At 41.1% G+C, this 13,560-nt stretch overlaps 1 protein-coding gene across 2 annotated transcripts in view; it reads right to left on the reverse strand.

Moving 5' to 3' along the window:
- Window positions 1–13,560, reverse strand: part of HACE1 (HECT domain and ankyrin repeat containing E3 ubiquitin protein ligase 1) — an 83,071-nt gene that overhangs the window by 47,362 nt on the left and 22,149 nt on the right. For both annotated transcript variants that reach the window (XM_025199239.1, XM_006019801.3), the window contains exons 9-11: window positions 13,114–13,215; window positions 11,392–11,498; window positions 3,484–3,634 (exon numbers count right to left, since the gene is read on the reverse strand). In XM_025199239.1, the coding sequence (XP_025055024.1) occupies window positions 3,484–3,634; window positions 11,392–11,498; window positions 13,114–13,215 (360 nt within the window). The remainder of the gene's footprint in view (window positions 1–3,483; window positions 3,635–11,391; window positions 11,499–13,113; window positions 13,216–13,560) is intronic.

The raw sequence follows: 13,560 nt of genomic DNA on the forward strand, positions 1-13,560 counted from the left end.
GTCGATTAATCAAAAACCTATGACATCATCTACTTAAATATATTTTGATCATTTCTTTGGAAAGTGTAGATTGGTCGTACATCCTTTATAAAGCGTGTATCAGTGTACTTTCAGAAAAGTGTCAACTGTGTAATATAAGCTTTACATATTACACACTGCTACTAACTTTAGCTGAAAAGGGTGGTAATTGAGTGTGTAAAACAAATATGGGATGAAATGTTTAGCAACATTCAGCTACATATCAAAATATTCAACTGAAGTAGGATTTCATTTAAGAAGAGAGTATAATTGCATTAGCAATATTTTTGCAAAAAAAAATCTCATATTTTCCAACACAGCTCATAAAGAAAAAAAGATGGAGATCAAGCTAAGTAAAAATTTAATCAGCAATTTCTGAAACACCGCATGTATGGATTTTAAATGAATGCCTGTCTCCATCCAAATCAGCCTGAAAAAAATCACAAGTAAAAATAGTAATGATCACCTAGTAAAAGATATGTACTACTCTCAGTTCCAAACATTAAAAAAAGTCAAAATTAAAAATGTGTCTGAAAAGTTGTCTGTCTAGCTACTTAAATAGATGTGCATGGGTAAATGTTTGTCTCCTTTCGGTTAGTAAAAGCTGCCAATTTAATGTAAAAACTACCAAGGTGTTTTAGTAGTTATCAATTAATGAAAATTTAAAGTAGTAGAAAGGTAAAGCAAAATTAAAGTATATAATTAGGTTTTTGACAATTGTTGATTTAATTCATGACAAAAGTCATGATTCACCCTGCTTCTAACTATATTACTATCAAGAATTAAATAACCTATTTTAAAACCTGGTTTTAAAATATTACCAAGAAATATCTTTTTAAATTATAGAATTTATTTCCTTGTTTCAGCAGAAGCTGTTCAACAAAATAAAATAAACTAATACTTAACCCTTACAAAGTGTGACTCTGAATATCCAGTTTTGGGACTGCTGTATCCCTGTTAATGTATTAATCTTGCATCATACATATACTACTTAATGCTAAAATGACATGCACAAAGAAAGTACAACTGACAGACTTTTTTTTTTTAAACAGCTGTTTTAAAAGGCAGGCACTGGGTCAACAGCAAATTGAAATGCTGTACAAAACAAACTATCATACATGTAGCATGCATGTAATAATATACCTTCAAAGTTTTTTTTGTTTGTTTGTTTGTTTTTTTACAAACCAGTAGCTACAGCAAAGGTTTAAAGGCAGCAGTGAAGCTAATTAATTAATTGAATATGAATATTCTTAAATAATACTGCCTCTGGAAAATGATTAAAAGTAAAAATAACTCATAGATTAAGAACTGACTTAAAACCGCATCTACTTCAAGAAGTTAGATCAAATAAAACAATAAAACTTGAATTGCTTCCAAATATTAATTTAGAATTACAGATACTGAATCTACTGTGTTTCTTATTTTAGAGCATGGCTGTCCAACTGCCAGCCCACGTGCCACAAGAGGCCTGCAAGGGGTTAAACTGTAGCCCTCGGTTCCCACACAGCTTCTGTTGCCCTCTATTGCTCCAGCTGCAGCAGCAGGCAGGAACTCCAGGCTCCCCATCCCTCTGGCTTTCCCATCCTCCCACTACCCCTGCTCCAGGGAGCAGGGCAGTACAGCATGGCAGTCTTCAGGGTGCCCGTGGTCAAGGGTGCCCAAGTGGTGAGCGTAGGGAAACTTGCTTCAGAAGGGCTAAGAATGAGTTGGGGTGCACGGTGCAGTGGGGAGATATAGGGAGCAGCAGAGAGGAGGGTGCCTGGTGCAGTGGGGGGGCAGCAGCAGGGAGGCATGTGGTACAGCAGAGGGGCCAAAAAGGCAGTGCAGTGGGAAGGTTCCTAGGCAAGGAGTGCAACAGGGGAGAAAGGAGGCAGGAAGGAAGAGGAGAAGGTGGTAGAACATGAGGTCCCCAAGACCCATGGTCCCCACCACACTGGTGCAGCCTTTACTATGGATTCAGGGAAATGTGGCCCCCAGTCACTTAGAAGTTGGACAGCTCTGTTTTAAAACACTGAGAATACTCATAAATACTACTAAAACAGAAAGAAAAGCTATTATTCCACAAAAATATCTTGGTAATTATAGAATCATAGAAAACTTGAGCTAGAAAGGACCTCAGGAGGACATCTAGTCCAACCCCCTGCTCAAAGCAGGACCATCCCCAACTAAAGGCTTTTGTCATCCCAAACAATGCTTTGTCTAGCTGGGTCTTAAAAACTTCTAAGGACGGAGATTCCACCACCTCTCTGGGTAGCCTGTTCCAGTGCTTTACTACCCTCCTCATGAGGAAGTTTTTCTTAATATCTAACCTAAACTTCCCTTGCTCCCACTTGAGACAATCACTCCTTGTTCTGTTATCTTCCACCACTGAGAACAGTCTAGTTCTATCCTCTTTGCAACCACTCTTCAGGTAGTTAAAGGCTGCTATTAAATCCCCTCTCACTCTTTTCCTCTCCAGATTAAATAAACCCAGTTCCCTCAGCCTCTCCTCATAAGTAATGGACCCCAGCCCTCTAACCATTTTTGTTGCTCTCTGCTGGACTCTCTCCAATTTGTCTATATCCTTTCTGTAGTAGGGGGCCCAAAACTATTTAGCCTCACCAGCGCCAAGTAGAGGGGAAGAAACTCTTCCCTCGATCTGCTGACAATGCTCCTACTAATGCAGTTCACTTTGCCCTTAGCCTGTTTCAAGAGGCACACCATTGGTTCATATTCAGCTTATTGTCCACTGTAACCCCCCCAGGTCCTTTTCTGCAGAGCTGCTCTTAGCCAGTCAGTCACAGCCTGGACCAGTGCATGGGATTGTTCCGTCCTAAGAGCAGGACTTTGCACTTGACCTTATTAAACTTCATGATATTTCTTTTGGTCCAATCCTCCAATCTGTCTAGGTCTCTCTGAACGCTTGCCCTACCCTTCAACATATCTGCTATTCCACCCAGCTTGGTGTCAACCACAAACTTGTTGAGGGTGCACTCCATCCCATTTTCCTGATCACTGATGAAGACATTGAACAAAACTGGCCAAACGACTGAACCCTAGAGCACTCAGGCTGGCAACTAGATCAAGCCATTGATTAATACCCTGCGAGCCCAATGATCCATCCATTCTATCTTACAGTCCATTCATCCAACCGATACTTCCTTAGCTTGCTTAAGAGAATGTTGCAGGATACCATATCAAAGTCTTGCTAAAGCCAAGGTATAAAAGCATTTATATGCCTTATAAATGACATATTAGAGAATATAAAGAACAAGAAGAATGAGATGAGATGTAAGCCATGGTTAAATAGAGCTCATGTAAAAATCATTAGACAAAAAGCAAAGAGATGCATCTAACTTAAAAATGAGTAGTGTAATCAAATAAACTTACTTCCTGTTCATGAGATGTCTGATTAATGAATAAATGCTTTGTTAAATTTATCATTTTCATGTCTATCTTCCTAACAACATCATATACTTTTCTGACCTTGAACACCTGACTTCTTGGAGTTTTATTTCCATTGTAGCCCATGTCATTTCCATTATTGGGAGAGGATGGGCCAATGCGAAAGACATGACAAAATATCCTCACGATCCTTAAGAGACTCTTCATTTGAGCTTCATAATTACTTGACAAGCTGGGGGAAAAAATGGAATATTTAAGTATTCTTTCAACATTTTTTTAAGTGATGCTATTTAAAGACACTTTTCTTTAAATGTTAGGATTCAGATCACCAAGGGTTACATCTCTCTGATGTACATTGATAAGAAAAAAACTATGTGCCTAACAAACATGAATATACCCCTTATCCACACACCCACCCACAAGATTAAGCACACAGGCTATAGGCTTTATTGCACAGGTCTACACATATTTAGCATGAGTAACTGAATGCAAAATAGTAAATAGAAGTTCTTTTGTGTTCATCTCTAATGGATCATAAGAAATTAAATTTGTAGACAATACAGGAGTAGTTCTACAACAAGGCCTTGAAACACCACTAACCATAGATCAGGATGACTCAGAGACATTTTCTCATCCAAAAATGAAAATACCTTTCAGTCTGCTGCTAGAACTGTGATAAATATATATCTTACTAGAGTCTAGTACAGTGGTTCTCAACTGGTTACCATGGTGCTGTTACTGCCATGGCCAGGTGGAACGGCCCCACAAGCTTGGGCACAGCCAGAACAAGAAGGGCTGCCACAAAAGCAAATGCTCTTGCCTGTATTAGGGTTATCTGATAAACCTATACCAGAAGGGAACGCTCAGTCCTGCTACAGCCCTTCCTGGTCAAAGGTCTCTTTCTCTTCCTGGAAACGGTCATGCAGGGCAGGTGGAACTGTTCCATGCACCTACGTTTCCACGAGAAACATGGGGGTCTTGCAGACAATGAAGAGCTGTGGCAAGAGTAGGAACTTCTGCCTGGTTTAGGCTTATCTGACTGTGCATGAGACACAAGGGGCAGCAGTATCCCAGACAGGAACTACTAAGGTAAACAGAGACATCACAGCAGGGATTCTCAACTGGGGTGCCAAAGTTTAGAAGTTATGGAGGGGTGCCCTGAATCTAAAAAGGATGAGAACCACTGATCTAGTACCATCCTGAGTACATTCATTAAGAGCCATCTGCCTTCTTCAACTCATTAAAATGATAGAAATTATACCATGTCTTCAAAAAATAAATAAATAAATGTGTTGCATAGCATACTAGGTCACATATACTGTCCCACGCAGTATTACTGGTAAATGTAAAAGTTATTAATTATAACTCTTACTGAATAAAAATAGTTTAATACCCGTGTATCTAAATGAGACAGCACTCATCTAGACTCACCATCTAGGTGCAGTAAGTGTCCCTGCAACATCTGGAAAATTAATATAAAATCTAGATGGTCATAACTTAATTAATTAATTGACAAGTAGCACTGACTAGAGGTCTGCAATGTGATCAGGATGCTACCAGATGCAATGGAACCTGCTGACATGCTAATGCAGGGACAGGCAATTATTTGGGTGGAGGGCCACTTACTGAGTTTTAGCAAGCCATTGAGGGCCACATGATAGGCAGTCAGAGGCAGACAAATAATAAATTTTCTAAATTTTTTAGGGGCCCCGTGGGCCGGATAGAATGGCCTAGCGGGCCGCATCCGGCGCCCGGGCTGCATTTTGCTCACCCCTGTGCTAATGGGAAGTAGAAAAGTATATTCTGTTGTAAGCAAAGCAGAATCAGATACAAAAAAATTTCAACTTGCGAAAATTAGTAGGAATAGACTTCATAGACTTATTTATGACAACCAAAGTGTGCCCCAGAATAGTATTGTCGCAGGGCACCTCAGTGCCTGCTCCTAGGGAGTAGAAACTGCCAGGGAGAGAGAGCCCTGGCAGAACATAATGAGCACAGCTGCGGGTTGCCGGGGCAACTAAGGAGAGCCAGCTGCCTGTAGGGGGCAGGGCCTGGCTCCTATAAAGACAAGAGTCAAGGCCAGGCTGGCAGTTCTCTGCCAGCAGCCAGAGGGGCAGGAGCTTCGGGAATTAGGATGAGGAGAGAAGCCTGACAGTAGGTACCGCTCGATCAGAGTTGAGCAATGTTAAGTTATAGCCAGGTGGCTTTGAGCTGAGTTATAGCCAGGAGGCTCTAGTTTATGTTTGTGTTCAGGCTTTGTTATTACACCGGAGGTTTGGGTGAGGCTGTAGGGGTTGGAGGAGGCCTCATAGGGACCCCAGAGGGGTGGGGCCCCAGCACCTGAGTGAGGGCATAGTACTCTAAGGGGGAACCCCAGTGATATGGGGACCCCAGCACCAGTGAAGGTGCAGCTTGCGCGCCAGTGAAGGCGTAGCTGGCGGCGAGGAGCGCAGCCAGTGGGTTGCGGTTGGGGAAGAGAGACCCCGGATTGTGTGCGGGGTACGTAGACCCCAGCCCCGGAGAGGGGCGGCTTTGTGAGGCCCCAGCACAGGCATGACAAGCCCCAGAAGGGGGCGCTGCCAGGAAGCCCTAGGGTGGGACGTGGCGAGCCCCAGGAAGGGGGAGCGTACTTTAGAGGAGCCCAGCGTGGGCCCAACGAGTCCCTGAGAAAGGGGGGGACTAGTGAGAAGCCCAAGGTAGGCACGGCAAGCCCCGAAGAGGGGGAGCGCCATACTGAGAAGCCCAAGACGGGCTTAGCGAGCACGGCCGTAGGCTAGTGCGGCAACAGCCCTCAAGCAGAGGCTGGGTGCTGCAGTTGTCCCTGAGGAGAGGGGATAGCAGTGCAGTGAGCCTGGATCAGAGAGGGTAGCCGTGCGGTTGGCCTAAAGGACCGGAGACCCGCTAGAGGGTCCCTGAGCCGGACAACACTTTTAGAGAGAGCCCAGAGTGGGCTAGACTACAGGGGAGGCCCAGGAGTGGGCTAGATTACAGAGGAGGCCCGGGAGAATGGGCATGTTATGTTGACAGTCCAATGTCTGGTACATCAGCAAGGCTTGGGGCGTGGTATATGGGGTTGGTAGGAGCCACGTGTAGCCCACAAGGCTAGGGTGCCTGGGGAGCACCCATTACACTGGGAGACCCCCAGGGGGGTCTAGGAACACACGGGGACAGAGGTCCCGAGTAGCCGTGCCCAGGGAGTCGTAGGCAGCCTCCCAACTAGATACAAACATCAAAGACGTGGCAGGCGAGAATAAGAGGGTGCCTTGGGCCGGCCTTGACACGGAACGAGGGACCTCGAGGAGATCACGGCCCTCCTAAAGGACCCCACCGTGACAAGTATTAAGTTGAATTCTGGTTGTAGCAGGTAGGAATAGAATAAAATGCAAGGAAGAAAGAACACACACATGCGCACCCTCAAAAAAGATTTGTATAAGCCAGTTCAGAAGAGGTATAAAATACCCTGCCATGGCAATAGCCTTGCTATACAAAACTCTAGTACGAAGTCAGTCAAGTTCAGCCCGTTTTCTGTGAAAGGGTCTTTCATCCAAAAGTTCTCAAAGTCTGATAAAAGAAGGGTTGAAAACTGAAGAGCCTGTAAGTCACTAATCTTAAGCAACTGCAAGACATTATTATTTTACCACTATTGATAAGTTTCAAATCTGACATTACAGGCTGTGAATTATGCATGCCCAGTACAGAAGTTCTTCACTCTGAAAAGCCTTGGAGGGTATTGCCCAATTAAGTTACTGAACTGTTTATTAACAGGGTTATAACACAGTCAGATTCCACCTATGCAGGTGAGACCAAATAATGCCATGCAACAATAATGCCCCCACAAAAGTATAATATTCTTTCAAGCAGATTTGCAGAAGCATCCCAAATTTATGCTTTAGCAGAATGCTAAACTGTTCGTGATTTTTTTCATTGTAGAGGCACTGGCTGGCATTTTGCATATTTGGAGACTTGGAGACCTAAAATATGGCTAGCAATTGTATGCTTAATTTGGCATTCAGCCAAGTCTAGGATTTTTTAAATACTTAGATTCATATTTGTCTGCAATACAAAACACAAAATCAATGCATAAATGTGCTATATTTAAACTGGCTCCAACAACTTTGTGTTAAAACTTGATTTCCCTGCATACTTTGAAAGCAAAAGGGTCCAGACATGACAGTCAACAGTATGGGTAATTTGTACGTTTTCTTTAAGAAAGGAACCATAAAAGAAACTTCACTTCTTAGACTGCCTTTTAAAATAAAATAAGTATTTAATGTACTTTGGAAATATGTAAGTAGGTTTTAAATTTGCACCTTATTAGATGAGCTCACATCTTCCTTCCTCTTATTTACCTCTCGCAAACATAAGAAACTAATTGAATTTTTTGAGAAAAACATAATATCAAATGTTGATTACACTGTAGTTTTTAGTTCCAATCTCTTTACGTTCCAGGTTGAGAATGCTTTTAGAAAGAATATGATCAATTCTCAGGAAGAATTAATGCTGGGATAATGCCAGCTTAATGGACTCAAAACTAGAGTTCCAGCTAGTCCTCACTCTGTGCCCCATTACTATGAAACATTTCTTTAACACAAGTGATAAAGAAAAGCAGTTTTTACACAACTTGAATTTTTAAAACATCAATGCTTTCTGCAGTGCTCCAACAGCAAAACAACCTCTCTTTTACAAGAAGTCCAATTATAATAGTATAAGTAAGCTCTACATACCTATAAGCTCCCAATACTTCACTCAAATATGGAAGGGTCAAAACTCCATCCAAAGCCTAGGTGATTCATCATATTAGCATGGTTAAGGCATCAAAACCAGCCATCTTTGACCCTCCCCCCACTCAGTCTGAATGACCAGATACCCATTTGCAGCTGACTTGAGGCAACTTTTAGTGGAAGTCTGAAGTGATGCCTGAACTAACAACTTTGGATCTGTGGTAGGACATCATAACCACTCCTCTACTACACCCCCTATTATAAGCAAGTACTGTACTCCACATTTTATTCTCAATCCCTTTGTGAGGTTAAGACAACTAATCATTTTACATAACAGGATGAAAACACAGAGGCCACATCCAGACAAGCGCAGCCACGCAGTACGTGATGCCACAGACCTGTCTGAAGCACCACACATTCAGGTATTCGGGAGGCGTGACCTTGGAAAATCCCAGGGTCAAAAAAAATAAAATAAATCCCATGCAGAAAAAGCAGCAGCACGCACTGCCCAAAACCAGAGCCTGGCCTGCCAGAGCCATGTTCTGGCTACTGGTCAGGCTCCTAGCTGCAGGAGCAACACAGCTTCAGCACCCCAAGGCCCCCAGAATTCCAGAGAGGGCTGCTGGGGCCAGCACAGTTGCTGGTCCCAGCCTCCCCTACCTCACCTAAACTACTGCGCAACAGAGGGCATATGGCGCAGGTGTTCCCCAGGGACAAGAAGCAGCCAGACAAAGTGTGCGGCTGTTTCTTGTCCCCGGGGAAATAAACTTCTGCACTCATGTGGACACAGCAAGAGTGAATAAACTATTTGCCCAGGTCACACAAAAAGACTGTGGCCAAAAACTGTATCCATATATAACCACTAACAAACTTTACTGAAGGATAGAGATGGACTACAATGAAGAAAAGTAGGAAGCTGAGCTTTTGAATCTATTTACACCATTATAGCAAGTTTGAGATATAAAACTTAAGATCTAAAATTAATTTTATGAAACTATAGGAGTATAAAAGAAAACCCTGTATCCTTTGTTACCTTAGCAGAAATCTGATCCATCTGTGATTTTACCATTTTACATATTGGAGCATTTGTGAGCATCCCACAAGTTTGGAGACCTAATCCTATCCTAAACCGAGGACATGGATACATGTACATTTGGAACCCTTTCAAAAGGGAAATGTTCCAAAAGAGCAGCAGCTTGTACATACCGGGCACATCTATACCTGCAATTAATGTGCATGAATAAACCCCAGAGCTTATTACTTTAGAGGTTTTTTTGCTCCTGGGCACAACATTTGAACATGCACCCGTGAGCAAAAAAAACCAAACTTGAATATATTGCTCCGGAGTGCATTCATGCTCAGCACATTGAGGCTGGCTGCAGCAGCTCCAGCTGGCAGTAGCCAAGGACTGCTCTGACTGGGCTCAATGTGCTGCAGAGGGGCTGCTGGGGGCATGAGGGTGCTTCAGCACAGGGCAGGTGGCCCGTGCACTGAAGCACCCTAGTGCCTCAGCCAGCCGCTGCACACACAAAAAAAAATTCCAAAGCAGGCTAGCACTTGTTTTTTTTACAAGTACTAGCTTGCTCCGGAGTTTATTAGTTTTGCGCACCCTAATAGGGGCATACATGTAGACATGAAAACGTTTACTGTGAAGCTAATTAGGCAGCTCTACAGTAAACATCTCATGTAGACGCCCTAATTGCTGTGTGTGAAGAAGGCAAGAATGATTCAAATGTAGCAAAACTGTTCCAACATTAAACTGGATGAAGCAACATTAACGTTAAAGCAATGTTATTACATGTGAATTGTTCCCTGCCTGTTCACACACAACAGCTACGGCCCTTCTGAAACTTTCCCGTTTTGAAAGAGTTGCAAATGTACAAGTATCCAACCCTAACAGTGATGCTTTCTTCCATGCTCATGTTAGAAGGCTAGGAGGTTGGAGGTTTTGTTTCGTTTTTCAAAAAAGCTTTATCTTTGCAATACAAAACACAAAATTAAAATTTATTTCATTTAAATCTGAGATTTTTTTTACACAATATTAATATTTATCTATTAAAGCAAAACCATGTCAAAAGAGAAGACAACAAATGAGTTTGTGGAAGAATGAGTTACATGGGGAGTTCTGACAAGCTACCTGGAAGTTGGATCTATACTCAACATAACTGGCATAAAGTCATTTTGCTGGGTGTGAGGGAATGGCTAATTGGTCATGCTGTTGATAGAGTAAGATAGTAGCTTATCCCAGACTGTCAGAGAAATACTCAAGAAGTTCTTTCCTTTTCTTGAGACTGATAATCTCTCCAATTAACACCCTGTCACTAAACCTTCCCTTCTCTTTTCCAGAAAGCTATCATGAAGCAATTCTATCCGTTAGCATCTTCTGCATCTCCAAAATGATTCAAGGAAACTGTCTCACTATCATCTAAATTAGTAGATTCTGATACTGAAACGAGTAATACCTATTTAATTTTCTCAGATACCCTAGGAGAGGCGTTTCATACCACAAATGAAGAAATTGTATGAAATGATGGTCAGTCAGTGACAAAACTTACAAGTGGGAGACGAGTTCTAAGGTATCCCAGTTACTTACAGGTATATCCCAAAATACATTACATATAAGGATTAAAAGATTTAGAATAGTAGAAAAAAAAGGAATGAAATGCTGAACAGTGAAGGAAAGATATTACAAATAGCTATAGCTACAGAAAGAAACAAAATGTACTATATCTACTCCCTGCTTCATGGTAACAACAGATACATGGAATAGGACAAGAGTCTCCAAAAAGTTCCATGTAGGCTTCTAAAGACCAAATCCACTTGGAATCAAGTCCAGTATCAAGAAGCTCGAATAACATGACAAATGAGTACACTTCTTTATGCAAGATGGCTGCACATACCAGTTTGAGCAGCACAGATGTCAGAAATGCTTTCAGGGCTGCTATAAACAGGAGAAAATGAGAGTATGAATGAGGACTTCCAGAGAAGTGGAAGTGAAACGGTGACATATCCAAAGAATAGCTATACAAGATCTAATCTGAGGTCAATCAACTCCAGTAAGAAATTGGTTTTTTTAGTTTTTTTTAAAGAGACTTAAGAGGCAAATCCCAGTGGCTGAGGCTTTCTCCAAACATAAAAAGCATGAATAACTGACATTATGTCTTCAGTCCAGTGTGACTAGAAATCTAGACTGGATAAATAAGTGGAACCAAACACATTAGTAAAAACATTTTTTTCATTATTGACTTATTTACATTTTGACACTTACCTAAGCAGTTTATGACCATTTGTTGTAGCAACTTCAGCAAGGCTTGTTAGGATCTTAAGGTATTGGCTTTCACTCTGCTGGGACAAGTGTTCTAGAACCTGCCGCAACTAGTTACATTAAAATAAAGGAAATAACATGTAACCTTATTAAGTGTTACACTCTACCTAATCTATAACATATAGCTAGCAAAACTGGTAACTTCACAGAAATCATCATTCATGGTTATATAATTTAAATGTATATAACTTCATAGGGGTGTAGGTTGTAGCTGTGTTGGTCTAAGAACATAGGCAGACAAGGTTCTTTAGGGGAATCAGATTTACCCAAAGAACCTTGTCTGCCTATGCCCTTAGACTTTTTTTTTCTTTTTAGTTATGAGAAAGTAAAATAAAACTAGTTTGCTATGAGAAAGTCGTGCAATGGCATCAGAAGCCTTTTTAAACTTGAGGTGTATCACATCCATTGCTTCCCATTCCAAAAAGACTGGTCACCTTGGTTAGGCATGACTTGTTTTTAATGAATCCATGTTGGCAGTCACTTATCACTTATGAATAAATACTATATTATAGGCAGACACGGTTTTTTGGGTGAATCTGTTTTATTAGATCAACTTAAATAGTTCGAAAAAATCCGAAGCTTGCTTAAAAATTTTTTCCAACTATTTAAGTTGGTCATATGCTCCTTTTTACTCTGTCTTGGCTTCCACAATTGGGTTCTCTTGTTTTTTCCTTCTACTAGCTAAACTCCCCTAAAGTAGCTCCTTATCCTTCTATTAAGTAACTTTCTCAGCCTTTGTACTTACAAAACCTCTTCCTTTCCCAGGATTATGACTACTACCTTATGCAGATCTACAAGTCCTCAAACTTGTTTCCTCTGTCTAGTTCTGCACCTCCCATACAATTTAAACATCTCATATTTAATAAGCCAGACTCAGTGAAGTTGCACCCACATATTACAATATGTGCTTTTTGTAGACTTTTTGTCTTAAAATACAGAATCTCAGGAAGATTTACAGCTACTACCTAATGATTAAATCATGATCAAGACAAACGTGGATAGGCATCTCATTGTACAATGAGATGGCAAAAATCTTTTTGAAAGAAAAACTACATTAAACTAGTTAAATGCCAAAGGAAACAAAGAAAAGGCTAATCACTGAGAAGTGAATGGGCTGGATAGAATTTCAAGACCCATGACAACTTGAAGAAATAGAATACAGGTAGTTGTGGTCTCTATATTGTAATACAAAATGTGAATTATAGAGGGAAAAATGCATGAAGGCATGCAAGTAACTGTCTTCCAAGAAAGTCAAGGTTCCTAGCAGACAGCCTACAGTGGATATCTGCAGAAGCCAGTACTGAAGCAGAATAGCCTTTTTTCTGTAATGTCACTGTATGTTTACAGTACTTTGTAGTGATCTTGTTAAAAGCTTGCAACAATTTGTTCTTCCAGCTCTCATGACCTATCTGCCAAAATTGCTAAGTTCTGACAACACTAACAGGGTTTCAGCTAGAACTCAAACCCATTTAATGATGCCTACGCATCTAATTTTACACCCTCTCTCCATGGTAGAAACTGGTTCATATTTAATAACCATTGTGAAACCCTATGCTACATTTTATACTAACCAGAATATTCATTGGGCTACAATGTTCATCGATATAATCAAATCAGAGCATAGATCCTAAAATATCAGGGACATTTTGCAAAAAACTATAATACCATGTTTTCCCGTAGATCTTCATTCTGTGTCATCTGAATAATTGTCTGAAATAGTCTAGGATGATGCTGTATTAAAACTTCACAAGTCTCTCCATAACCACCCTATAAGAAAGCATTTTAAAACAATTATTAATTTATGTAGCACCCTTCCCAACAAAAGTTCAGGGCCTTTAAAACAGGAATGGCCAACTTGCAGAATGTGTGACATTAGTGGCATACAGCAGATCAAGAAAGAAGCTCAGAACAGAGCAACAAATAGAGTAGGAAGTAGAGCAACAGATCTGGCATGGAAAGGGCATCTGCATGGCCTGTGGAAAGGATGCGAGGTTCAATTTGTGGCACACCTACCCAAAAGGTTAGCCCCCACTGCATTAAAAAGTGTGGCCTGGAAGTTAATGTTTCAGAAGTACCATAAAATAAAAGGATCAGCAGCAGATAAAGTTCTCT

This window comes from Alligator sinensis, unplaced genomic scaffold (genome assembly GCF_000455745.1).
Source record: "Alligator sinensis unplaced genomic scaffold, ASM45574v1 scaffold313_1, whole genome shotgun sequence".
Lineage (NCBI taxonomy): Eukaryota > Metazoa > Chordata > Crocodylia > Alligatoridae > Alligator > Alligator sinensis.